Consider the following 27,549-nt stretch of genomic DNA (forward strand, 5'->3'; position numbering starts at 1 on the left):
AATTTGACATGGGAGGAGGGCTGTTTCAATTTTTGCCTCAGGGAGCACGAAGGCTATGTGCTCCCCTGCTTCTGACCACAAAGCACTGAGGGAAGGGGGCCCCCCCAAGCTAAACTCTCGTACCAGGGCCCATGAGCCTTCAGCTACGCCCCTGTTGAGGAATGATGGTGTATCTGCCATTTACAGGAAGCCATACACAGCCTTGAGCTGTCAATAATGAATGTTTATTAAAAAGGAAAATCATACATAATTGTAAACAAAATGTGTACAAATTAAACTCTCCCCGTTCCCCCCCGAAGAGTGAAAAGCGGCAGATGCAGGCCGAGACCCTGATGCAGTTCACGTTAATAAAATCTCTTCTGTTCATAGACGTATTTCTTGCCAGCAGGAACCTTGCGGAAAAACAGGCTGTTTCCCCGATTTGTGTTTCCCTAAAGAAAATGAAAGAAAGTAGAATCAGCTGCACAAAGTATACAAAGATGCCTTACGTACTCTTCCAACTCTAACGGATGTGCTGAACTGACACAGGGAAAGTCCAGGACACCTTCTCCAATTTCTAGGTACAGCTACATGCTATGGAACGGTCACGCTTCGGTGTGGGAGGGAAACGCCACACCGAGCATAGGAGGGAAGGAAGGAACAGGAAATCAGGCCTGGGAACTAGGGAAGGAAAATGGACACCTCCTAGTAAAACCCTAACCAAAATCCTGACTGACTACCAGTATGAACAGACTCCAAAAAAGGTAGGCGAGCTCATACGCAGGAATACCTAGAGTTCTATCAAGCCCTATAGGACCCTGGTACTAATGGCAGGGACGAGACTACCTGTTCCTCCAAAAGGAAGGACGAAAAGGAGTCTCCTGCAGGTCTAATATAAACAATAGGGAAAGGCAACACAGAACCCAAACAATATACAAAAGGGAAAGGAAAGACTTAACTTCAAAAGGAGCGCACACCGTGCAAGTGCGGCCACCTTCCATCCACTTCTATAGAAGTTCCAAAAATAGCAGAGCATTGGCTCACCTATTTATGGCAGTCCCATAGAGATGGGTTTAGAGGTGGCCATGCATCTCTATTGACAGCTATGAGACTTTTGAGAACAGCCAAGTTCAATGGCAATTTTCTGAACTCCCATAGCGGTGAATGCAGAGCACCTGAGCATGAAGCCCCGTTCTGGAAATAGGAGCAGGCCCCAGGTGGGACCCGCACCTATCTGACATTGGTGGCCCATCCTGGGACAACCCTTTTAAAGAATTGAATTAGTCTTGGAAGATCTTCAGCTCCATCAGGTATGACAAGAAGAAGATGCCAGAAGCCAAATCCACTATGCCTTTTAACCCTTAGGATATCAGAAGTTTTTTTTTTTGCTTTTTCATTTTTCTTCCCTATCTTCCTTGAGCCATAACTTTTTTTATTTTTCGGTTCACACAGCTGTATGAGGGCTTATTTTTTGCGGGACAAGTTGTACTTTCTAATGCCATCATTTAATTTTTTGCGGGACAAAAACAAAGTTTTTATTGATACCATTTTGGAGTGCGTGTGACTTTTTCATCACATTTTATTAGAAGCGATGAAAAAATGGCAAATTGGCCATTTTGACCCTTTTTTCCCCCATTAGGTCATTTGCCGTATTGGAAAAATATTTTTATATTTTAATAGTACGGGCGTTCTCAGTCGTGGTGATACCCTTGATGTTTATATTTTTTTATTTATGTATTTATTTTTTAATTCTACGGAAAGGGGGGCAATTAAAACTTATATTTATTTTAAAAATGTTATATATTTTAAGTTTTTTTAAAGTTTTTTTTATGATTTTGAAGCTTGTATTTGAGCCCACAAAATAAAAAATTTTAAAACAAATTCTGAACAATCATGGATTTTTTAGATCCATTATTTGCACAGAATTGCTCATTTCTTATGTTGGCCATCGCATTGAAATCAATTACCGGCGTCCTCATTGACTGCAGAGGATGCCGGTAAGAAGCCCGGTTTTTCACCCTTTAGATGCCATGATCTCACTTGATCACGGCATCTAAAGGCTATAATGTGTGGGGTTCAGTCAGCACAACCCTGTATGCAGGTGCACATTGTATGTGTATTTCGCTATAGCAAACGCAAAAACACAAATGCAATGGCACTCTGCAACCAGCACTCTGCCCTGCCTCTATGCTGGATGTTGAATGAGGCATTACTGTACATTTTGGCCAAAGCGTAATAAGCCACTCACCATGTCAAGGTCGCCTCTATGAGTGGTCCCAAACACTAAAGGCTATAATGACCACGATCGGCATTATTGCCAGTCGCAGCCATTAGCTGCGGGTCTCAGCCGTTTGAGATAGCGGGAGTCTCGTGGCCTGGACCAATGAGAACGTCTGATATGACTCAGGCACCTAAGAAGTCTTTCCAAACTTGATATATGCCTTCAATGAACACTCCAGGAAATACTAGTGCAGGGCTTGAGGGGGCGGAGCATGACACAGTCAAAAGCCAAGAAAGAAACTTTTCTTTACCTCTTTACTGAGCTGACTCCAGCAGTCTGTCCAGGAAGAGTACACAGGGGCGTAGGGAAGGCTGCCACCAGCGAGCCTGTAAGATGAAAGCATCAGCACCCATTATAAGTCAGTAAGGAAAGTTGCAGACAGACAGACACCAGGGGAGGATACTGACCCGCAGTTATTCACAGCCATGAGGTTTGACACTAGGACAAATGGATATGTCAGCATGCTGGCCAGGAACTGCAGAGACAAGAAGTAGATGAGTAAGCCAAGTCACCCTCAGTTTTTCCTGACCATTCTGCACTCAGTCCCCCATAATGAGAAAGTGAAAGCGGAATGTTAGAAATCTTTGCTAATTTATTGAAAAAAATAAAAATAAAATCTTGCATTGACATAAGTATTCAGACCTTTACTCAGGACTTAGTTGAAGGACCTTTGGCAGCAATTACAGCCTCCAGTCTTCTTGGGGATGATGCCACAAGGTTTGGAGATTTTCTGCAGATCCTCTCCAGCTCTGTCAGGTTGGATGGGGACCGTCGGTGGACAGCCATTTCTAGGTCCCTCTAGAGATGTTCCATTGGGTTCAGGGCTCTGGCTGGACATTCACAGAGTTGTGTCTCTAAGCCACTCCTGTGTTGTCTTGGATGTGTGCTTAGAGTTATTGTCATGTTGGAAGGTGAACCTTTAGCCCAGTCCGAGGTCCAAAGCACTCTGGGTCAGGCTTTCATTAAGAATATCTCTGTACCTCGCTCCATTCAGCTTTCCCTTAACCCTGACCAGTCTCCCCGTCCCCCCTGCATGATGCTGCCACCACCGTGCTTCACTGTAGGGTTAGTATCAGGCAGGTGATGAACGGCGCATGGTTTCCTTCAGACATAATGCTTAGAATTGAGGCCAAGGAGTTTGATCTTTATTTCACCGAAGAGGGAAAATCTTCTTTATCAGTCTCTTTAGAGAGTCTCTTGTGAGATCCTTTCATCCCGTTCACTTAGTTTGGTGGGGCGGCCAGCTCTAGGAAGAATCCTGGTGGTTCTAAACTTCTTCCTTTTAAGAATTATGGAGGCCACTGTGCTCTTGAGAACTTTCAGTGCAGTAGATTTTTGTCCCCTTCTCCAGATCGGTGCCTCCACACAATCCTGTCTCTGAGCTCTACAGGCAGTTCCTTATTCCTCGTGGCTTTGTTTTGCTCTGATATGCATTGTCAGCTGTGTCTTTCCAAATCATGTCCAATCAACTGAATTTATCACAGGTGGACTCCACTCAAGGTATAGAAACATCTCAAAGATCATCAAGAGAAATGGGAGGCCCCCAGACCTAAATTTCAAGTGTCATAGCAAAGGGTCTGAATACTTATGTCCATAATAAAAATGTAGCTTTTCCTTTTTAATACAGTTGCAAACATTTCAAAAATTCAGATTTTCACTCTCTCATGATTCCATTATTTTAACATAAAAGCAGCGTTTCATCCTGTCGTAAAAAAACCACCTAGAGAAGCTCAAGATGAAGTGCTCCACCCAGTGGTGCACAGCAGTATTACACTCACCCCAGTGACCGCTTGAGAGTAGCTTTTCATCTCAACCATTGCCTAGAAAGAGAAAAATATATGGAAGTGAGCTGGTGTGTGAAACTGGTGGAAACGCCTACTCCACAGGGCGCTGCGGAGGCGATATGGCAGACCTACCTCACTTTCCAGAGCGTATTTGTTAATGACAAAAGCCACCATGTTACAGATCCATAGGGAGAGCACATCCCGAGTAGTCTCGGAATCAGACCACTAAATAGAAAGAGGAGATGAAATGTAATTAAAATAACTTGTGCGACAATGGACGTCCATGGCCAGTAAAGGTATGGTCGAAGCGTGGCTCTTCACACAGGATACAGACTGCCGCGCTTGGGGTTTTTTCACACTGTGTTTGCAGAGTACGTCCCGATAGATGCCTCAGATGGGCACAGCATAACGCAATGTGTGCCTTATCACTTTTCTTCTGACGCCTGGTATAAATAACTGCAATTGTTTCCTTTGCCTATGAATATCATTCTTTACCGTACTGGTGGCACTGGTATGTCCTCCTACTCCCACTGCAGCATCTGGGGACGGCACTGCAGCTCAGCCCCATTGATTGGCTTGTCATGACTAGTAGGGGGCACGTAGGAGCCTACTGACTGCATTTGAGCTCTATAAATTAGTCTCCCTCTAGTGGTGGCTTTTATGGCCACATTTATATTCATGCAACTGTCTCCTTTAGTGCATCCCAACTCATTTCAAATGAATGAAGGGTTGAGAGAGGTGCGGTGTTACTAGTGCTGATTACTGTGGTACCGTGGGTCAGACCCACACTGGTTCCAAATGGATGGCCTAGCCTAAGGACACTTAATACAGGAATAAGGCCTACTGACACACCAACCATGCCAGCATGGACACCCATACAGAATACAAGCAGGCAGGGAGTAAACAGGACAATCTAGCAGACTAAGGCCGGCCATAATACACCACAGGATACCTGACAGCTATCATTCCTGATCCCCTCATGCTCAACCAAGTAAGCATATGTTCTCAGTAGGAAGAACCAGAGGAGGCAGGCGACTTCTGATCTCTCAGAGAACAATAGGTTCTCCAACATGCCCATTCCTTATCTCACCCAACATCTGCTGGAGTGGAGAATCCGGTGGCCTCCTATACACATTAGGCTATTTGTCACACTCGTCATGGACGGATCCGTTCAGATAATACAACCGTCTGCATCCGTTCAGAACGGATCCGTTTGTATCATCTTTAAACATGGCCAAGACGGATCAGTCTTGAACACAATTGAAAGTCAATGGGAGACGGATCAGTTTTGTGCCAGATTGTGTCAGTGAAAACGGATCCGTCCCCATTGACTTACATTGTGTGCCAGGACGGATCCGTTTGGCTCAGTTTAATCAGACGGACACCGAAACGCTGCAAGCAGCCTCCAGAGGAATGGAGACTGAACCGATGCATTCTGAGTGGATCCTTATCCATTTAGAATGCATTAGAATGCAAACTGATCCGCTTTGGACCGCGCCCTGAACGGATCTCACAAACGGAAAGCCTAAACGCCAGTGTGAAAGTAGACTTAGATGGTCAGGAATCATACAGATACATAAGTACAGAATAGGAACTCACGCAAAAAATCCCAGCAGTCCTTCCTCTCTGTATATCGTCACTATGGAGCCGAACACCCCACTGAAAAAGATCATCAGAGTCAGAGATTACATCAGAGACACAGCAATAGTCACCGCCATCAATGTGCACTGCGGCTCTTGGCATCAAGAGAATTGTATCAGGCTGACACATACTCATATTTGGTCTCTCTCCCAATGAACTGGACCATACACCGTAGTGTGATCACTGCAAATGAAGAGGAGAAGATAGGCGTTAATCCAATACACTCAATTGGTCAACCTAAAATTTGGAAGCGCACATGTTAGTGTGCGTCAATGTCTTCGTATTCGTAATCTGTCACACCTACATGCTGGTAACAAAAACAATCCATTAGTAGCCCAAGATATTAATATCAATGGCCTGTCATATGATAAACAAAATTTAAAAAAGAGAGAGTGTTGGTCAAAGACACCCTCCTCTAGAGACTGGAAGAGGGTTTTTGAGGCAACAAAGCAGAGCGCCAAGATGGAAACTACTAAAAGATGTATAGGATAGAGTCGGAGGCTGCCAAGGGTGGCTGGAGGCGTAGAGCAAGCTACTGCATAAATAAAAAGTGGAAGCATATAAAAACAGGGGTCCACCACCCAGACTGCGCCAAACCTTGTGGGGTCCCGGAACAAGGACCAAAAGTGTAACAATAAAGTAAAATGAAAGGAGAATAGATGTTAAAATGCTAAAATGTCGTATTGCTCTTGCGGAATCAATAAAATCAATCTGGATCAAATGAAATGACGATGACTTACTTCACTGAGGAGGAGGTCAATAGGATGAAGCTCAAGACACCCAAGGACCAAACCTCCCCCGCCAAGATAGTTTGTAGTATTGTAGGAAATAAACACGGCCGTGTCCAACACTTCTGGTGTTTTTCCTTTTTTTATTTCTTTAAAAATCACAGGTGGGCTCAACGCGTTTCGGGGGAATACAAACCCCCCTTCATCAGGAGCAGTGTAAGCGAGTATAAAACAGCTAAAAGCAGTAATAAAGATATAACTCACCATTGGGCTTTATATATCTGACTTGATAATGCCATAATAATTCCACAAGGTTTGGCGCCGTCTGGGTGGTGGACCCCTGTTTTTATACGCTTCCACCTGTCGATCAGCCGTTTCAGAGTAGCTACAGCGCTGGAAGTTGGAGCTGAAACTACACAGCTCCGTTCCATTGTGCAGTGAACGTGCTGTGGCGTGTTGTGCGCCCACTGAAGTGAATGGGAGCAGAGCTCCAGGTGCAAACTTCATCCGCTGCCCAAAGAATGGAGCTGTGTAGTTCCAGGTACTCTGAAACAGCAGACCTGCAGGAGTGCACGGTGTTGGACCCCCACTAATTTTTATATTGATGGCCTATCCAGAAGATAGGCTATTAATATAAAAATCCTGGGTCCAGGGTCGTACATCATTGCATTGCAAAGGGTGAAATCCGTGGCATACATTGACATGCTGCAGATTTAAAATCCACACCGCAAAACCGGTGCGGTGCAAAAACCTCTGCAGTGTGTGTATGAGACTACTGCCAACCAATTACCAGGCTGCAGCACCTCCTGTGCCTTCTGCTCAGAGTTTTAACTGCTGAAGACTATGCACTCCTAAAAAGCAAACTGAAGGACTCTTATGATGTAGGCCACCTGATGGCGTAGGGGGCACGACTTCACGCATTGGCTCGAGTTCCGCATTAAGAAGCCCGACATACCGTGGAAGGGGTGTGTGATGAGGGTAGCAGCTGACCGGGCAATCATCTCATTAGTGGTCTGAAAGAACAGAAATCAGACGCATGTCAAGGACCCATCACATAAGGAAGAAGGAAGCCATACTGGAACAGGAGCAACTTTTACTGAGCGCTTACCTCTTTGATAACATGATCAAGGGACGGGTTTTCTTTTTGTTTCGATCCAGTTTCCTAGAAGACAAAAAACATTAATTTACTTAAATGCCTCTCCTAATTGCCCTCTACAGGATAGAAGATGCCTTACACCCCACATCCACCTCTGTGCAGCCTTCTATGGTCTATAATCCTAAATATAACACTTCCAGGAGCAGAACCCAGGGCGATCAGCCTGATGGCTGCATTTTGGAAGAGGTGGTTGTTGATGTAAGCGACATGTCTGTATTCATGGATTTCAAAGCACCAAGCAGCATTACTGAGCGCAGCTCTGGATTCAATGCCAGAGATGAAGAAATAATTCAAGATCAGGACAAAATAAATTAATATATGAAGCCGATCAATATCATTTGCTGATTTTAGCTGCAAAATTATCTTTAAAAGTGGAGCTGTGCTTTAAACTAAAGGCTCTAATACACGGGCAGATCATTGTTAAGATGACCGCTAACAAGCGTTCGTAGTAATGCTCGTTAGTGATCATCTGGCAGTGTAATACTGCCGCCGATTACACAATGAACGAGCAAACTATTTTTCATCGGGTAATCACGATCTTTTGAAACCTCACTGTTTGCGGGCAGATCGAGTCATGTAATAAGCGCTGTGCTGAAGGCTACATGCACACGACCGTTGTGCATTTTGCGGTCCGCAAAACATGGATGGCATCCATGTGCGTTCCGCAATTTGCGGAACGGCACGGACACCCTTTAATATAACTGCCTATTCTTGTCCACAAAGCGCAGACAAGAATAGGACAGGTTATATTTTTTTTTTTGCGGGGCCACGGAACGGAGCAACGGATGCGGACAGCACGCAGAGTGCTGTCTGGATCTCTTGCGGCCCCATTGAAGTGAATGGGTCTGCATCCTAGCCGCCAAAACTGCGGCTCGGACGCGGACCAAAACAACATCCGTGTGCATGAGGCCGAAGGCAAACAAACAAATTTAGAAAGTATCGGGACGAGCGATGCATTAGCGATCGCTCGTCCCTGTATTGAGGAGGGGATTGCTGCAAGTAATAGCAGAGGTCTCCTCCTCCAGCGAGTAGGCGATTGACAGGAGAGAACGCTTCCCTCCCGACAATCATCTGCTTAGTCCGCCCGTGTAATAGGGACTTCCAATGATGTAAAGTTTGTCTGTACTGTGACATATGAAGCCTTCAAGTATCCCTTGGATTTTTCTTAGCATCTGAAAGGAACAAGTATGCGGATAAGTATGGCATTACTGGGGTTCGAACTGCTTGGCCCCCAACACCGATCACAGTCCGTGCCCATTAGCAGGTTGCCTCTCTGCTGCCGCTCCATTGATTCTCTCTAGGACTGCAGCCGTGTACAGTGCTGCATTAATACGGTCCTGCTGCTCCATTCATGGGGGCACAGGACTCGTTATTATCTACCAGCGGTAGGACCCTAGCCGGTCAGATACTCATCTCTCCTATCTTGTAGGTCAGGGATAACTGTATAACTTGGCACAACGTCTTAAAAACGAACCTCCCAACAGTTGTGAAATGGAGATATTCCAAAATCAATAGCTGCTATCAACTAACCACTGATCTGATCACTGGAGGACTCGCCCTTTCCCAGTGATCAACTGGGGAGAACTTGGTACCAAATGTTCAATTATCCTGCAGCACTAATGTAGAGGAGATAAAAGCATTGCCATTGTAATCAATGGACTGATAACGTATTGCATGGTCACGCCGAGTCCGCCACCTAGAGATGGGTCCTGAACAAGGAACGGAGAAATCCCTAATAAGCTATTAGACAAGGTTCATTTTCTCCCTTTCATTAAATCCCTAAAGTAGACTTCTTACAAAGAGCCAAAAATGACTTACCTCCATCTGATTCTGATTCTGGTAGCACTGAGAAAGGGAAGAACAAATGGCATTAGCAAAAGTGAAAAGGACATTACAATGTTCATCATAAACACTAACTTTCCTGTACAAATACTATGGGGGAGGGGAGGGGGGGTCCATCATTTACGCACACAGCCCAGCACTACTGCAAAAGTGGTCAGTGCTTAAAGGAGTTTTCCAGGAGCACAATATTCATGATCTATGCACAGGACAGGTCATCAATATCTGATCAGGCGGGGGCCCGACTCATAGCAACCCAGCGGAAGAAGCCATGGTGCTCTGGTGCCTCTTCCTAGGCCAGTGGCGTCACGCTGATCGATCATATGGCCTAAGCGCAAGTATACATAGGATAGGTCATCAATATCAGATCAATGGGGGTCAGACTCCCAGGAACCCCCGGCGATTAACTGTTTGAAGATGCTGCGGCCTCTTCCTTTGCCTGTGACGTCAAGTTCATCGTTCAGTGGCCCATGTGCCTCTCAGTACCATTCAAGTGAATGGACCTGGGCTGCAATACCAAGCACGACCACTATACAATGTATGGCGCTGTGCTTGGTAAGCGGTGAGGGGGCTGCAGAGCTCACTGGAGTATGGCAGCCTCGGCAAATTGGCAGCAGGGTCGGAGGTCAAATCCCCACTCATCTGAAAATGACCACAGAATGGGTAATACTGTACTCCTTTAACCCCTTTAAACAAAGGGCCAGTACTTTGGTCATCCGATAGATTTTGGTGTAAACTGTAGAGTCAGCTCACATGCCTCTTGATAAAAAGTGTGCTGGTGTATGAGGCGCCAAATTTATTAAGGCTACTTTCACACTTGCGTTTAGGGTTCCGCTTGTGAGTTCCGTTTGAAGGCTCTCACAAGCGGCCCCGAACGGATCCGTACATCCCCAATGCACTCTGAGTGGATGCGGATCCGCTCAGAATGCATCAGTTTGGCTCCGTTTCGCCTCAGTTACGCTCAGGAGGCGGACACCCGAACGCTGCTTGCAGCGTTTTGGTGTCTGCCTGGCCGTGCGGAGCCAAACGGATCCGTCCAGACTTACAATGTAAGTCAATGGGGACGGATCAGTTTGACGTTGATACAATATGGTGCAATTTCAAACGGATCCGTCCCCCACTGACTTTCAATGCAAAGTCAGGATGGATCCGTCTGACTAACAATTAGACTTTTTCCTGAAATATAATGCAGACTGATCCGTTCTGAACGGATACCATTGTTTGCATTATAGGAGCGGATCCGTCTGTGCAGATACCAGACGGATCCGCTCCGAACGCAAGTGTGAAAGTAGCCTCAGACAGCCATATGAGACACTAGTCATAAAAATTCCCCAATATATATATTACTTTCCAGTTCATGGCTCTGCGTCCAGGTGAGAGCAGAGGAGACAGCCCTCTAACCGCACAATGCAGCATCCAAATATAACGCAATCAGGTGGCCCATGTCCTAATAATGCACCTCCACATAATGCCCAGCGACCCCATCATCGGCTGGTCATTCTGAAGCCACCAGTATGTGCCATTGGTATTAGCAACCGTTACCTGCAAGACTTTGCTATGCACCACAGTGCCCACCGCTCCAGCGCACAGTCGGGGAGTCAAGCCCTTGAAGAGTCCACACTTGCCATCAACACGAATGATGTGTTTTGCTGCAATACATACACGGATAGGTTACAGGCCCATCGGCGGGCGAAGAACGCAAATTCTGATAACACTTCTCAATGACATTGATGGCACACTGAAAGGAACCTTGCTCCATGACCAAGGGGCTGCAGCTGGAGGTGGTGGCTGACAACCCCAATGATGAGGGCAGATGGCAACAAGGACTGCAGCCGTCACCAGTCATGTCTATGGAGCTTACGTTGGTCGGCTAATTCAGGTTTGTTAATATACAGCCTTGCAGGTCTCATGGGCGCCAGCTGCAAGGAATATCACTTTAAAGGGCAAGACCATGTCTGTATATAATGTTACATACAGTATTAAATAACTAGAACACTTTGCTTTATTAAAGGGGTTGTACAGGATTCCAACAATATGGCTTCTTCCAAAAGCAGTGCCACACCTGTCCGCAAGTTGTGTCTGGTATTGCCGCTCAGGCCTATTCACTTCACTGGACCTGAGCGGCAATGCCAGTCACAACACATGGACAAGTGTGGCACTGATTCTGGAAGAAAGTAGCCATGTTTTTCATATCCTGTATAATCTCTTTAATCATGCACCAAAGTAGTACAGGGAGACATAACTCATCAAACTGAAAATGAAAGTGGCCACGCCCCTTTTCAACCACCCATAACCACGCCCATTCCACCCATAACTACGCCCCAACCACACCTAAAATACCGCCCTTTATTAACTCAGCAATTTAATTAAGTTTAATATGTTTAAAAATAAAATGATATCAAGCTTGTATTAAGCTTACATTAAACTCTTATTAAAGAGGTCCTTTAGTGGGTTTGTAGTAAGTGAGATAAATATCTGACAAATACCCATGTGTCAGAGATTTAGATCTTAATTTCTAGGAAGAAATAACAGAGGAACAATATAGAGTTCTAAGAAAAAAAGGAAACCGCTTTGTTATTTCATAAGGAATGCGGGTATTCAGTAAAAAAGCCGCTTCGTGAGGGATAACAAGACCTCTTCAAACACAAATTAGCGGTGTACTTATTGTCAAAAGAAAAACAGCCGACATTTTATTTGTTTTACATAACTTTGTTACAGAACGTTTGGTTAACGTTGTAACTTTTACTTTGAATGTATGTAAAATGTAATTGTATGTAATGTCTGATAATGGTTTTATTTGTTTTACATATCTGAAATATTGAGAAAAACAGCACTATATGACAAAATCTATGGGTTATTATGAAGGCGTTGAACCTTATTCAGAGAAGTACGAAAATTTGGAATAAGAAAAGACGCTGTAAAGATTGGTGCTGCTCGTGCACTAGGCCGACTAGACATTGTAGCAGGTGTTTGTACAAAATGATCGCCAGCTGGCTTATTAGGAGATGGATAGATATTTTAAAGATTCTAAGGCCCCTTTCACACGGGCGAGTATTCCGCGCGGGTGCAATGCGGGAGGTGAACACACTGCACCCGCACTGAATCTGGACCCATTCATTTATATGGGGCTGTGCACACGAGCAGTGATTTTCACTCATCACTTGTGCGTTGCGTGAAAATTGCAGCATGTTCTATATTGTGCGTTTTCCACGCAACGCAGGCCCCATAGAAGTGAATGGGGCTGCGTGAAAATCGCAAGCATCTGCAAGCAAGTGCGGATGCGGTGCGATTTTCACGCACGGTTGCTAGGAGACGATCGGGATGGAGACCCGATCATTTTATTATTTTCCCTTATAACATGGTTACAAGGAAAAATAATAGCATTCTAAATACAGAATGCATAGTACAATAGCGCTGGAGGGGTAAAAATAAAATAAAAAATAATTTAACTCCCCTTAATCCACTTGCTCGCGCAGCCCGGCATCTCTTCTGTCTATTTCTTTGCTGATTGCAGCCAAAGGACCTGTGGTGACGTCACTATGGTCATCACATGATCCATCACCATGGTAAAAGATCATGTGATGACCGGAGTGACGTCACCACAGGTCCTTTGACTGCAATCAGCAAAGAAATAGACAGAAGTGATGTCGGCTGCGCGAGCAAGTGGATTAAGGGGAGTTAAATTATTTTTTATTTTATTTTTTAACCCCTCCAGCGCTATTGTACTATGCATTCTGTATTTAGAATGCTATTATTTTTCCTTGTAACCATGTTATAAGGGAAAATAATACAATCTACAGAACACCGATCCCAAGCCCGAACTTCTGTGAAGAAGTTCGGGTTTGGGTACCAAACATGTGCGATTTTTCTCACGCGCGTGCAAAACGCATTACAATGTTTTGCACTCGCGTGGAAAAATCGCGCATGTTCCCGCAACGCACCTGCACATTTTCCCGCAACGCCCGTGTGAGACCAGCCTAAGAGGTTCGTGCGATTTATACGTTTTTATTTATTGCTTCATAGGCTTTTATTCGCTTGATGGGATTTAATAGCTTTGGGAAAGCTGGGTACTTCAAAGAAATCTGCTAGATAATAGATAAATAGATAGCTTGATATAAAGATAGATAAAATTGTTAAATAGTGGAAAGATAGACAGTTAGATAGAAACATATATAGATAGAAAGATAAATAAATAGATAAATAATTAGATACATTGTTAGATGTATAGATAGAAAGATATGTAGCTAGATAGATATTAGAAGCTAGATAAATAGATATTTTGGAAAAGCTGGGTACTTCAAAGAAACCTGCTAGATAATAGATAGAAAGACAGGTAGATAGAAAGACAGGTAGATAGAAAGACAGGTAGATAGAAAGACAGGTAGATAGAAAGACAGGTAGATAAATAGATAGATGTTTGATAGTTAGCCATGTTATAGATAGATAGCGAGATATAAAGATAAGTCGTTAGATAGATATTAGAAGCTTGATAAATAGATGTGTTACATAGATAGAAAGATACAGGTGAAACTCAAAATTAGAATATTTTGCAAAGTTCATTTTTTTCAGTAATGCAACTTAAAAGGTGAAACTGACACATGAGACTCATTACAGGCAAAGCGAGAGATTTCAAGCCTTTATTTGTTATAATTTGGATGATTATGGCTTACAGCTTATGAAACCCCAAAGTCACAATCAATAAGAGATAGATAGAGAGATAGATATGAGATAGACAGACAAATAGGTAGATATCTAGCTGTGCAGATATATAGATAGATAAAATATTTATAGTAATATTTTATTAAGCCGGATTATAGATAGTTATATAAATATATTAGAACATCCCCTGACATGTCTGTGAACCTCTCTTCATAGGCTAAGAAAGATAGACCGGTAGAAAGATAAATAGATAGAAAGATAGATAGCCATCATCCTGCAATTCCTCTCCATGCTTTTAGGGGTTGAAGGACCTGTAATCATACTCTGGACTACTGCCCTGCGGGACCTTCGATGGCATCACGTTGGGCGGGGTTGTGGGCTGAGTGGGCTGGGGTATGGGTGGAAAATGAGGGGGTTTCAGTGACATCAAAGGTCTTTTAGCTTTTAGGAAGATCGAAGGATCAATTAGCCGCTGCCAATATTTATAATTGCTTAGTGAGAGGCTAATACAAGCTTAATACCATTTTATTTTTAAACATATTAAACTTAATTAAAATGACTGATGTGTTGGACTGCATCGTATACCTTGCAGGACCTTCAGCGACATCATCGAAGGTCATTTAGCTTTAGAAAGCTAGACGGATCAAATAACTATTGCCAATATAAGCTTAATACAAGCTTGATATCATTTTATTTTTAAACATAAACTCCATTAAATTACTAATTTCGGATCTAACAGAATAAAGGGGATTTGAATGGGCGCTATTTTAGGTGTGGTTTGGGCGGGATTGTGGGCGTGGTTATGGATGGGAAAGGGGCGTGGTCACCTGTCACTTTGAGTTTTACAAGTTATGTCTCCTTATAGTACTCACCAAGCTACAGCATGGACGGTACTCCACAGCTGTACTCATAGTTCTGCTGGTTGTTACTGTAAACTGCTTTTTATGAAGCACGCTCTTAACTGGGCTGAGCTCATACAATTCAATGCATCCTGCTGCAACGCATAAGGCCCCTTGCAGACAAGTGAGCGTCTCGCTGCGGACTCGCCTGACCTCCCAGCACTGCCGGGGTTACATAGCATTATATTGATTCATGATGCTATGTAACCCTTACAGTTCTGGAATGCAGTGGATAACACTGACAGCATTATGTCAGTGTCATCTAATACATTCCAGAACTGTAAGGGTTACATAGCATCATAAATCAATATAATGATATGTGACCCCGGCAGTGCTGGGAGGTCAGGCGAGTCCGCAGCGAGACACTCGCTTGTCTGTAAGGGGCCTAAGGGTATATGTGAAATGGCAGTCAAATTGCAGTTTGTGGTGTGGTTTTGTGAGGAAAAGTCACAATCTGACTGCACCACGTGAATACGCCGTAATGGGAGGGTTAGATTTTACGTGGAGTGTCTAGTAGAGAGAAGACACCATCCAGAGTGCAAATCAATCACTGAACAAGCAGGGGATGCTATAAGCTCAGCATAGGGCAGAACTGTGAAGGATGCTCTGGATAAAATGAGGTGACTCAATAGGAGTAATGCCGTGGCACCAGCGTGGGCATCTGTGAAGTCCAGCAAGAGCTGGTAACTGGATTTTGTGTATTTTCGTGCACTGTTAAAATATTATGGAGGGAATTTAAAAGGGTTTTTCCGAGATTTAAATACTGATGGCCTATCCTCTACAAAGGTGATCAGTATCTGATCGGTGGGGGTCCAACACCCAGGACCCCTGCCAATCAGCAGTTTGAGAAGGCACCGGCGTTCTCAAATCACCAAGCACAGTGCAGTACATTGTATAGCGGCTGTATACATTCACTTCCGAGGGGCTGACCTGCACCTAGGCCGTGTGGCCGGTGAACGCCGCGGTGCTACTGCAAGCATCGCTGCCTTCTTGAACAGCTGATTGGTGGGGTCCCAGGTGTCGGACCTATCCTGAGGATAGGTCATCAGTATTTAAGTCTAGGAAAAACCCTTTAAATTGCCTTTACTCTCAGTTCACACTGTCAATTGTCTCCATGTTACTTTGTTCTGTCGTTTTCTGTTGACGCCTGCACAGATTTCACAGGACACCCACCATAGGCAAAAAATCCAGGGAGCTGGTACACCTGACGTCCAAAAAGGTTTCTTCCCAACGTCGGAGGCATCGGCTCGTGTCCCACCTAGAATGCAAAAGCAGCACAGTCCATGAAGACGTACGTTCAGCGCTACACCATGTGGATTGCTTATTACATGAATGCATTAATAAATGACCAAAACTCCGATGGAACCCACATGGACCCCGTTAATGTCAATGGGGCCCGTCGATGCCCACCACAAAGGCATAGCTTCCATTTTATACAGAAGCCATGACTCTAGTAAGAAGATGGTCCCAGACAGGCCTATTAGGATAAGGACATCTGCATAATACATCTACTGACCCCCGTAGGGTACAAACACGAGGGACAAGAACGAAATAACTTTCTGGTTCTGTAGTCACATGGTGTATCACATGACCCCTCTCAGCCAGTCAGCAGCTCTGAAAAGGACCATGTAATGCAGACATTTTTCCAATCTGTGCCCCGCAGTTTAGTAGGTTCTACCACTCTTTGAGGATATCACTCAATTTCTAAAGGCCCATCATACAGACAGGTAAACTGAAGGATTCATCAGGAGTTCCCCTTTAAATGGCTGTTACCAATTTAGTAAAAAAAAAAAAAAAAAAAAAGGGGGGAGGCAGAAAAGTCAACAAAACATAAAGGCAAAAGTCATCCAAGACACTAAAGTTCTTAGGTCTTCAAATCCAACTTTGTACAGGGATCCCGGCCAAGGCGGATGAAATTAATGGGTATGAAAACCAAGCTCGTTATATTTAGTGACTGACGCTCCGGGACTTGCCAAACAGGCCACGCCACAGGTAACCCTTTCATGGAAGGGATCGCAGGGTTAGAAAATAAAAGCCCCCTAAACCTGTAATCATCTGCTCCGGCATCTGCAGCGTTAAGAGCGGCAGCGAGTTCTGATAGATGGTTACGTCAAAACCACGATTATATTGTACCGGCCGGACCTATGCAGTATGTACGTGGCACGTGATGGGTTAAAGGTGTGAGGAAACCTTTTCGTGACTCGAACGTAAACCATATATAGAAGGCAGGAGGATTCTGACAAACTGCAAAGAAGAACGGAAGCTTCACCCAAGAGCATCTCCGAGAAGCGCCCTGTAGGTATGTGCTGTCTTATCTACTACTAGGTACTAGGTGGGTGGAGTGGTGAGCGCACCAGGGGACGGGAGGAGAGCAAAACGGCTTTTCCCCCAACTGGTTCATTGGCCATTGGGATATGTTGGGGGTCAGATTAGATTGTAAGGGCTGAGTCTGGGGAATTTAAAAAGTGGTACACGTGAAGACAGCGATACTTATCTGCTACTCGCCGATCCATTCTGGTCCCCATCTGGCAACTTCTGCCTGGGCAGGGTCACGTGCACTGTATCAGCCAATGAAGAGCCTCGGTGGTGACTTGCCGATCGGTGACACGTCACCGAAGAGGCCACTCAACTGGCTGCAGCGGCGCACGTGACCTTGCCCATGCTGAAGTAGACAGACCGGGACCAGCAGTGCAGCTAAGGCATCCCAGGAGCTACAGAATCAGAATAGAGCAGGTACCGCAAGTATCAATCGAGTAATAAAAAAAAATAAAAACTCTTAAGGGGCATCTGTCAGCAGTTTTGTACCTATGACACTGGCTGACCTGTTACATGTGAGCTCGGCAGCTGAAGGCATCCGTCTTGGTCCCATGTTCATATGTGCCCGCATTGCTGAGAAAAATTATGTTTTAATGTATGCAAATGAGCCTCTAGTATGCAAATTAGCTCTGCGCTCTAGGCAATTGCCGATTCGCCTCCATTTTGACTGACAGGGCCAGGCATTATGATGTTTTCACTGCCTGGTCCTGTCAATCAAAGTACAGAGTGCGCAGCAGTTGCAGAGAGAGCAGAGCCTCTAGGTGTAATGGGAACGCCCCCGTTGCTCCTAGAGGCTCATTTGCATATAGCAATGCAAGAAAATAGCTCAGTCCAGGGCCATGCACAACAATTCACTTATCTATACCTCAGTTTTTTGGGGCGTGTCCTAGGTGGTCTACAAGCCAACTTGAGAAGCCTACTACTCTGTATTCCTTGTTAACTTGACAGTAGGTTGCAGAAAGCTGTCCTTCTCAGTTACTCAATGCCAGTGTGACACCTTAGTGAGCTAAAGCTACAGGAACATGTCCCCTAAGTATCCCATTGTTTTTGCACACAGTCTGTACTTATACCTTTTGGACAATATCTTCATTTGAAGGGTCCATGATTAGAAAAAACATGGCTGCTTTCTTCTAAAATTAGCCCCCCCCCCCCAACTTTACATGGGTGGTGTCTGGTTTTGCAACTCTGCTCCACTGAAGTGAATGGGGTTGAGCCCCAATACCACATACAGCTCGTGGAAAGGTGGGATATTGGTTTTTAGAAGAAAGCAGCCATGTTTTTCTAATCCTGGACAACCCCTTTAAGGGCTTGCACAGGTCCCATGTAGATTAACGGAAATGCCCATATCTATGTCCACAGAAGTATCCGGTCTTGGATCTGACATGAACAAGTTTGTGCTCCTCATCTTGGTCTGGACATGTTACCTCCAGTGCAGGACGATCCGTGGTGGCACCGGCGCCCCCATTCGTCAGAAACGTGGTGTGTTGGATCTACTGGTCACCCTGTGGTGCTACAGAAACAGGCTTAAAGTGCCCCTGCTGGGCATCAACCTGTACGGTTGCTACTGCGGCACGGGAGGGATGGGAGCGGCCGTCGACGACGTGGACAGATGTTGTCTTCTCCATGACTGCTGTTACCGCTATTCCAGGCTGGACCTGCAGTGCCACAGTAAGATAAAGTGGCAATTCTATCATTTTTCGTGTGGCGCGACCCAGACGCAATGCCATTCCTCCACCGTGTGCGGCCGGATGGCCTGCGAGTGCGACAAGCAGTTTGCAGAATGTCTGACCAAGGCGAAGCCCAAGAAGCAGCATTTCTTCTATAACAAGAAGGACAAGTGTGTTGGTCCCCATGACGCCTGCCCAGAACTTCACCCAAACCTCACGGCTATACTACAGCAGACCCAGAACCTGACCGACCCAGACGGCAGCACCGCCAAGAGCAGGAAGAAGAGACAGAAGTCCGAAAAGGGTGAAGAGTGGCAAGGCGTCGACGCGTCTCCTCTGTGGATATAATACTGGAAGGACTCGATGCATTAAATTAATAATGTACATGAAGTTTTTAGATGTTAAAGTGTTTTTCCAGGACTTAGATATTGATGACCTATCCTCAGGCTAGGTCATCAATATCTGAGCGGTGGGGGTCTGACACCCTGCACCCCCCACCGCTCAGATGTTTCGGGCAGTAGTCAGTGAAGGAAACTACTATTCAGTTTATGGAGAGGGAAGCACAACTCCATGTAGTGGCCGTTTTGGGGTACTGCAGCTCAGCCCCCATTCAGAAAGTACTGGAAACGAGAGTGTACGGACCCTTCTGCTTTCGTTCCGTAAACTGTATCATTTCCTGCGCTGTTGGTGCCCAAAACAGCTGATAGTTGATGGGTGCAGGGTGTCAGACCCCCAAGAATTGGTGGTTGGGGGTATCAGACCCCCACAGATTAAGATAGATGAGGATAGGTCCATCGATATCTGAAGCTTAAATTGTCCCTTTAATTAGCAGGAATTAAAGTGGATTGTTGAAAAAAAGAATAATACATTTTTAATGATGTCTGCAAATATTATCTCATCTGTCTAATGGGTGAGGGCGGCTAGAAGGGGAGGAAAAAAAAATCTAAAAGCTCAAAGAATAAAGTTTGAGTGATAATGTCATGCAAGTGGGCGAGCCAAGGGTGATGTCACTACGCTGTGCTCCCAACAGCACCCATTGCATTGGATCCAACCCAAAATTGGTGATCCCCACCTTATAATACAGGCTGGCTACAGATAACCACCCTAAACAAAGCCTTGGCCAATAGATTTCTCCCCTACCCTCCCGAAAAAATACACACTATGATGATGGCTGAACGTGCAGATTCACTTTAATGGGTCCGCGATCCGGCCGTTCCGCAAAAAAGATAGGACATGTTCTATCTTTTTTGCGGAACGGAAGTACGCGACGAAACCTCACGGAAGCACTCCGTAGTGCTTCCGTGGGTTTCTGTTCTGTGCTTCCGTTCCGCATCTCCGGATTTGTGGACCCATTAAAGTGAATGGGTCCGCATCTGTGATGCGGAATGCCCACGGAACGGCGCCCGTGTATTGCGGATCCGCAAATGCGGCAACGGGCAGCACGCGTTCGTGTGCAGGAGGCCTTAGGGCTTGTTCACGCGAATGTATGGGCTCCGTTGCCATATTGCGGACCAAACTTAAATGGGTCCGCAGATCCGGAGGTGCGGAACGGAAGCACGGAACGGAAACCCACGGAAGCACTACGGATTGCTTCTGTGGGGTTCCGTCCCTACAAAGATAGAACATGTCCTATCTTTTTGCGGAACGGAGGGATGCGGAATGGGTCTGGATCCGTCTCGGGCACATATGAACATGGGACCAAGACAGATGCATTGCGGCCCCAATGCACGGAACGGAACCCATACATTCGTGTGAATAAGCCCTTAGACTGTGTGGGGGACACGCCACTGACAATTTGTTCGGAATTCCCCTAGTGATGTCTGAGGTTAGGAGAAACAGTCATCAAGTTCGATTTTTAACCCCAAGGGGCATGAGATGTCTCTGGGATTCGCTTATTTGCCTGCCCTAAGGAAAAGCTTGTACATAGAACCCAGCCAAGTGTGCGTGTCATGGGAGATCGATAAAAGCCGAAAGATCATTTCATCCTATAAGGGTACGTCCACGTGGGACGGAAAAACATGCCTGGTCGTGTGCGCGAGGATGCAGTCCATAAGGGTATGTTCATTTTACATCAGTGTATGCGTCCATTTTCTGGCCGCTGTCCGTTTATCTTTTTTTTTTACATCCTTTTAAAATGGATGAAATTTATTATATTATATATATATATTTTTTTTTATTATAAACCCCAACCCCTGCAGTGCCCATAGTATATATAATACCCTCATAGCCCCAACAGGACATATAATGTCCCCCAGGATAGATAATGCCCCTCAGTAGTGCCCTTTGTAGTTATAATGCCCCCCAAGGCCGCTCAGTATAAATAATGCTCCATTTATATAATATACACACACACATACATACATATATCTCTATATGGTATATACATACACATATATAATGCCCCCCTCCCCTTACCCTTGGTAGTGCCGACATTTATAAAAAAAACAAAAAACTACTCACCTTGCCCCTTGCACGCCGGGAACACTTGCTCCGCACTGGAGGTATCAGGACCCGACTCTGTGTCATGATGTCAGCGCCAGTATGGTGCAAGCGATACCAGCGTGCCTATGGTGAGGTGGGTATATATATATATATTTATTTATTTTTAGACGGGTGCACTCCTATCTAAATGGCTGTTAAAACTGGGCCCATTGATTTCAATGGGCCCCGCCTGACTGGGAAAACGGCCAATAGATCCTATTTTTGGATGGACGTATTGGCCGTGTGAATAGCCCCATAGACCGCAATGTGCTGAAAACACCAGTTTTTCACTTTCATGTGAATGTGCCCTACATTATGCAGCGCCTCCACGAGTACCACGTCTGGTCGGAGTGCTCCTGTAAGGTTTTTTTTATTTTTCTCCTAGTGGATAATATTGTGCAATATACGGTAATCTCTAGATTCGGGTGGAGGCTCTCAGCTTGTGCTGTACATGACGACGACATGGGGATCAGGTGAACGGCTGCAGGAGACTTCGCCCCGGTCCAAATTACCCGTCCCCGGACTTTCATACCCGAGATAATCATTAGCCAGAAGCCACTAACACTGCCCTCAAATGCCCTCTGATCTGCAGCCATCTCCAGGGTACAGGAGTCTCAGGCATAGGACGGATTTGTCAGCACCCAACCCCCATCAGCTGCTGCACTACCCACACCCAGCTCACCTACACCACAGGCCGACAATCTGTAACACAACCGATACAGCACGACTGTACCGGAGAAGAGGCAGAAAATCAGCCTGCACGGAACAACTGGGAAATCCTGCCACTGGGCAGTGTTCACATTAGCATTATGTTTGTGCATTTTTATCACTATAAGGCCTCATGCACACGGCCGCTGTTTTGGTCCATATCCGAGCCGCAGTTTTGGGTCACTTCAATGGGGCCGCAAAAGATGCGGACAGCACTCAGTGTGCTGGCCGCAAAAGATGCGGACAGCACTCAGTGTGCTGTCCGCATCCGTTGCTCCGTTCCGTGGTCCGCAAAAAAAATATAACCTGTCCTATTCTTGTCCGTTTTGCGGACAAGAATAGGCATTTATATTAATGGCTGTCCGTGCCACTACACAAATTGCGCAACGCACATGGACACAATTTGCGGACCACAAAACACACAACGGTCGTGTGCATGAGGCCTTAAAGGGAACCTGTCACAGGGATTTTGTGTATAGAGCTGAGGACATGGGTTGCTAGATGGCCTCTAGCACATCCGCAGTACCCAGTCCCCATAGCTCTGTGTGCTTTTATTGTGTAAAAAACCCGATTTGATACATATGCAAATTAACCTGAGATGAGTCCTGTACGTGAGATGAGTCAGAGACAGGACTCATCTCAGGTTAATTTGCATATGTATCAAATCAGTTTTTTTACACAATAAAAGCACACAGAGTTATGGGGACTGGGTATTGCGGATGTGCTAGAGGCCATCTAGCAACCCATGTCCTCAGCTCTATACCCAAAATCCTGGTGACAGGTTCCCTTTAACAAGTGTTTTACCATTTGACTGTAAAAGGGTCGACCAGAAGAAAAGAAATCTGGACACAGAATACGTAATAAAAACTCACGACCCCTGGCGCTCCAGCGCTGTCTGCGGGCCCTTTTTTTCCTACATGCCAGCAGAAAATATGGAGGTTGTTTACATTTATAATTTTATGTCTCTTTTCGGCATAAAATTATTGGCCGACCATTTTTTTCTAAACAACTGTGCGACCATATTTGTGGTGGGGGCTAGGACTCCGGTCCCGCCAAAATTACTAAATGTTAAACCTATTTTTTTTTCGGCAGGCGCAAAGACCAACAAAGATGCCCCTAATTTATGATGAGGCGGGCACAGTCATAAATTAGGAGCACCATCCAGCAGCAAAGCCGGCGTAAAGGGAACTAAAGTTAAAAAATAAAAATAAATTGACAATCTAAGGCCTCATGCACACGACAGTATTTTGTTTCAGTGTCCGATCCGTTTTTTTTGCAGATAGGATACGGACCTATTCACTTCAATGGGTCCGCAAAAAACGCGGACAGCACACCAAAAAATTGTGCATGTCCTATTTTTTTCTAGTTTGCTGACAAGGATAGGCATTATTACAATGGATCCGGGAAAAAAAAGGATCCACAAAAAAAATTACGGATGCCATACGGAACGTCATCAAAACACATACGGTCGTGTGCATGTAGCCTTAGTAAATGATCTCCGTGTGTCTATACCAGGGATCAGCAACCTCCAGCACTCCAGCTGCAGTGAAACTACAACTCCCAGCGTGCAAACATGCTCTGCTGCTCTTCTAACTCCCATAGAAGTGAATGAAGCATTCTGGGAGATGTAGTTTCTGAACTGCTGGAGGTTGCTGATCCCTGATCTATGCCATTACTGGAAGCATTCCCTGGCATCACCGCTGTGGGTAATGATCGCTGCTAGCAAGTTAGAGACCAGCGGGTGACCGCAAGAGTAGTGCCAAAGGGATGGCAGGGGATATGACCAGTTAAAAAGGTACATGATATAAACTGTAGTGAAGGTAATCTTTTTATGAGTTATAACCTCCCTGCTGATCCTCAGATGTCTCATGTGACCAGCATTCTGATCTCTAACTGATGCAGGACAGGAAGTCCGGGTACAGGGTCCCTGTTCTCATGATCATGGGGGTCCCAGCAGTAGACATTTCTACAATGGGCCGCCCGTTCCGTAAATTGCAGAAGGCACATGGGCGGCTTCCGTGTTTTGCGGACCGCTAAAGCCACTAAAAGGAGAAGCACCTTCAGCAAGAGCAGGAAAAGCTACAAAGTAAGGCCTCATGCACACGACAGTATTTTTTGCGGTCCGCAAAAAGGGGTTACGTTGTTCCGTGTCAGTTTTTGTTTCCGTGTGTCTTCCTTTATTTTTGGAGGATCACCAGACATGAAGGAAAGTAAAAAAAATCAAGTTTAGTTTGCCATGCAGACGATAGGAAAAAAACGGACGCGGATGACAATCTTGTGCGCATCCGTGTTTTTTCACTGACCCATTGACTTGAATGGGTGGACTGGAAACACGGATCACGGACGCAGATGACAAACGGTGCATTTGCCGAATTTTCCACAGACCCATTGAAACTCCGCAGAAAATCACGGAAAACGGAACAATGGACACAACAACGGTCGTGTGCATGAGGCCTTACAGATGGTAAAGAGACTAAAGATACAAGTAGCAGTAATGTGCACAAATGATACAAACAAGACACTTCTAGTCAACATTTCAATCAGAGCAACACACTGAACGGACACATGATAGCAGCTGGATGCTAAAAACACAAGAGATCTGCAGATACCGGGGGGCATCCAGCGACAGCCTGCACCCGGACACCGGGGGGCATCCAGCGACAGCCTGCACCCGGACACCGGGGGGGCATCCAGCGACAGCCTGCACCCGGACACCGGGGGGGCATCCAGCGACAGCCTGCACCCGGACACCGGGGGGGCATCCAGCGACAGCCTGCACCCGGACACCGGGGGGGCATCCAGCGACAGCCTGCACCCGGACACCGGGGGGGCATCCAGCGACAGCCTGCACCCGGACACCGGGGGGGCATCCAGCGACAGCCTGCACCCGGACACCGGGGGGGCATCCAGCGACAGCCTGCACCCGGACACCGGGGGGGCATCCAGCGACAGCCTGCACCCGGACACCGGGGGGGCATCCAGCGACAGCCTGCACCCGGACACCGGGGGGGCATCCAGCGACAGCCTGCACCCGGACACCGGGGGGCATCCAGCGACAGCCTGCACCCGGACACCGGGGGGCATCCAGTGACAGCCTGCACCCGGACACCGGGGGGCATCCAGTGACAGCCTGCACCCGGACACCGGGGGGGCATCCAGCGACAGCCTGCACCCGGACACCGGGGGGGCATCCAGCGACAGCCTGCACCCGGACACCGGGGGGCATCCAGTGACAGCCTGCACCCGGACACCGGGGGGCATCCAGTGACAGCCTGCACCCGGACACCGGGGGGGCATCCAGCGACAGCCTGCACCCGGACACCGGGGGGGCATCCAGCGACAGCCTGCACCCGGACACCGGGGGGGCATCCAGCGACAGCCTGCACCCGGACACCGGGGGGGCATCCAGCGACAGCCTGCACCCGGACACCGGGGGGGCATCCAGCGACAGCCTGCACCCGGACACCGGGGGGGCATCCAGCGACAGCCTGCACCCGGACACCGGGGGGGCATCCAGCGACAGCCTGCACCCGGACACCGGGGGGCATCTAGCGACAGCCTGCACCCGGACACCGGGGGGCATCCAGCGACAGCCTGCACCCGGACACCGGGGGGCATCCAGTGACAGCCTGCACCCGGATACCGGGGGGCATCCAGTGACAGCCTGGATACTGGGGGCATCTAGTGACAGCCTGCACCTGGATACTGGGGGCATCTAGTGACAGCCTGCAGGCTGCACCTGGATACTGGGGGGCATCTAGTGACAGCCTGCACCCGGATACTGGGGGGCATCCAGTGACAGCCTGCACCTGGATACTGGGGGCATCCAGTGACAGCCTGCACCTGGATACTGGGGGCATCCAGTGACAGCCTGCACCTGGATACTGGGGGCATCCAGTGACAGCCTGCACCTGGATACTGGGGGCATCCAGTGACAGCCTGCACCTGGATACTGGGGGCATCCAGTGACAGCACCCGGATACTGGGGGGCATCCAGTGACAGCCTGCACCTGGATACTGGGGGCATCCAGTGACAGCCTGCACCTGGATACTGGGGGCATCTAGTGACAGCCTGCACCTGGATACTGGGGGCATCTAGTGACAGCCTGCACCTGGATACTGGGGGCATCTAGTGACAGCCTGCACCTGGATACTGGGGGCATCTAGTGACAGCCTGCACCTGGATACTGGGGGCATCTAGTGACAGCCTGCACCCAGATACTGGGGGGCATCTAGTGACAGCCTGCACCCGGACATGATGACAGCCCCGCACCCTGCCGCGCACATGGCCTCCTAGACATGGAGGCTCCGGCCCTCCGCTCCGCCCCGGGGACAGCTCTCACCTGTATCAGCATCTTGACGTACATTAACGGGTGGGACACGACGGTCAGGCCGGAGCCCAACAGCAGCTGACTGGCCGTGTCCGCCATCTTGGAAACGTCACGGAAGCCGGGTCGCGAATTCAAGGAGAAACCTTCACTGGAGCCGGAAGTGCAGAGGGAGCACGTGACCCGTGTATCCAGGCAACAGGAGAAGTTTAGGGGGGAGGAGCTTGACGCCGGAGGAGAGACGGTGAGGGGAGCGGGCTGAGCGGTGCCCGGCGTGCGCTGAGGAGACTCCGGACTTTCTGTCATTATTAGGTCTAATTCTCACTGTTTTATACGATGTTACAGATGTGTCTTCTGTATTTTATATGCACTTTTATATCTCAGGCGCTGCTATTATGTGTCTTACTATAATATCGCTCATCTTTCCTCAGGTAATTCCCACCGCCATGTGTCCGGCTCTGCAAACCAACATGAAACCAGAGGTAAGTCAGTCTGTTACCTACCTGACCTGGAATGGAGGCTCCAGAGGTCGCCCAGGGCATAGTGCCCATTTGTGGTGGTCCACCCCCACCCGGGTGCCCCCTGTAAGATAAGACCCTAAAGTCCACCATCATTTTCCATTTACCCCTCTTTCTGACTGGGCCATTTGCCCCCCATCCTTCCTAACTGGGCCGTTTACGCCCTTCCCGACCCGGCTCCTTTTCCTTACGACGAGTCATAAATTCGGCGCACCTCTGACAGTCCATGTGCCAGCCAGGGAAGGCCGGTAAGTTTGCTGCCCTCGCCAGTTCCTCCATTCTCCCGAGTCTCAAACGCGGCCGCAAAAAAAAACGTCCCTGTGACAAAATATTGTTAATTGGGTGTTTAAAAAGTCGCAGAAAGGGTCTTCTAATTTATTTATTTTTTTAATGCCAAAATCTGACATGTTGTGTGTGTGTGTGTTTTTTATTTTATTTTATTTTTTACTAAATTTCTTCACTTTAAAAAAAATATTTTTAACTTTTTAATTTTTTCCACTTTCCCCTTTGTGTCCTACCATGAGGTCATAGAAGATCTTTTGGGAACATTTAACTTTCCATTTTT

General features: G+C 46.9%; 3 protein-coding genes across 5 annotated transcripts in view; 2 read left to right on the top strand and 1 right to left on the bottom strand.

Moving 5' to 3' along the window:
- Nucleotides 1–202: 202 nt before the first annotated feature.
- MTCH2 (mitochondrial carrier 2) lies at nt 203–26,632 on the bottom strand. Its single transcript, XM_044269658.1, is given in 14 exon segments — nt 203–431; nt 2,511–2,586; nt 2,668–2,735; nt 4,039–4,080; nt 4,177–4,247; nt 4,250–4,269; nt 5,644–5,703; nt 5,817–5,868; nt 7,369–7,426; nt 7,522–7,575; nt 9,388–9,414; nt 10,951–11,057; nt 16,140–16,224; nt 26,482–26,632. Coding segments are annotated over 14 exon segments (894 nt in total). The 5' UTR covers nt 26,569–26,632; the 3' UTR covers nt 203–344.
- LOC122920277 (phospholipase A2-like) lies at nt 18,467–19,718 on the top strand. The gene has a single exon (XM_044269659.1). The coding sequence runs from the start codon at nt 18,620–18,622 to the stop codon at nt 19,295–19,297; it is 678 nt and encodes a 225-aa protein (XP_044125594.1). The 5' UTR covers nt 18,467–18,619; the 3' UTR covers nt 19,298–19,718.
- Nucleotides 26,633–26,688: 56 nt separating the features above from the next.
- AGBL2 (AGBL carboxypeptidase 2) overlaps nt 26,689–27,549 on the top strand; it is a 58,643-nt gene continuing 57,782 nt past the window's right edge. For 2 of the 3 annotated variants that reach the window (XM_044269654.1, XM_044269655.1), the window contains exons 1-2: nt 26,689–26,778; nt 26,898–26,948. In XM_044269654.1, the coding sequence (XP_044125589.1) occupies nt 26,913–26,948 (36 nt within the window). In that variant the 5' untranslated portion in view covers nt 26,689–26,778; nt 26,898–26,912. The remainder of the gene's footprint in view (nt 26,779–26,897; nt 26,949–27,549) is intronic. The other variant, XM_044269657.1, reaches the window with a different exon arrangement.

The sequence above is a fragment of the Bufo gargarizans genome, chromosome 10, assembly GCF_014858855.1.
Source record: "Bufo gargarizans isolate SCDJY-AF-19 chromosome 10, ASM1485885v1, whole genome shotgun sequence".
In the NCBI taxonomy this organism is placed as follows: Eukaryota; Metazoa; Chordata; class Amphibia; order Anura; family Bufonidae; genus Bufo; species Bufo gargarizans.

Excerpts from the sequence above, each read along its gene's own strand:
- LOC122920277 (XM_044269659.1), top strand. The coding sequence starts at position 18,620 with ATGCCCATATCTATGTCCACAGAAGTATCCGGTCTTGGATCTGACATG.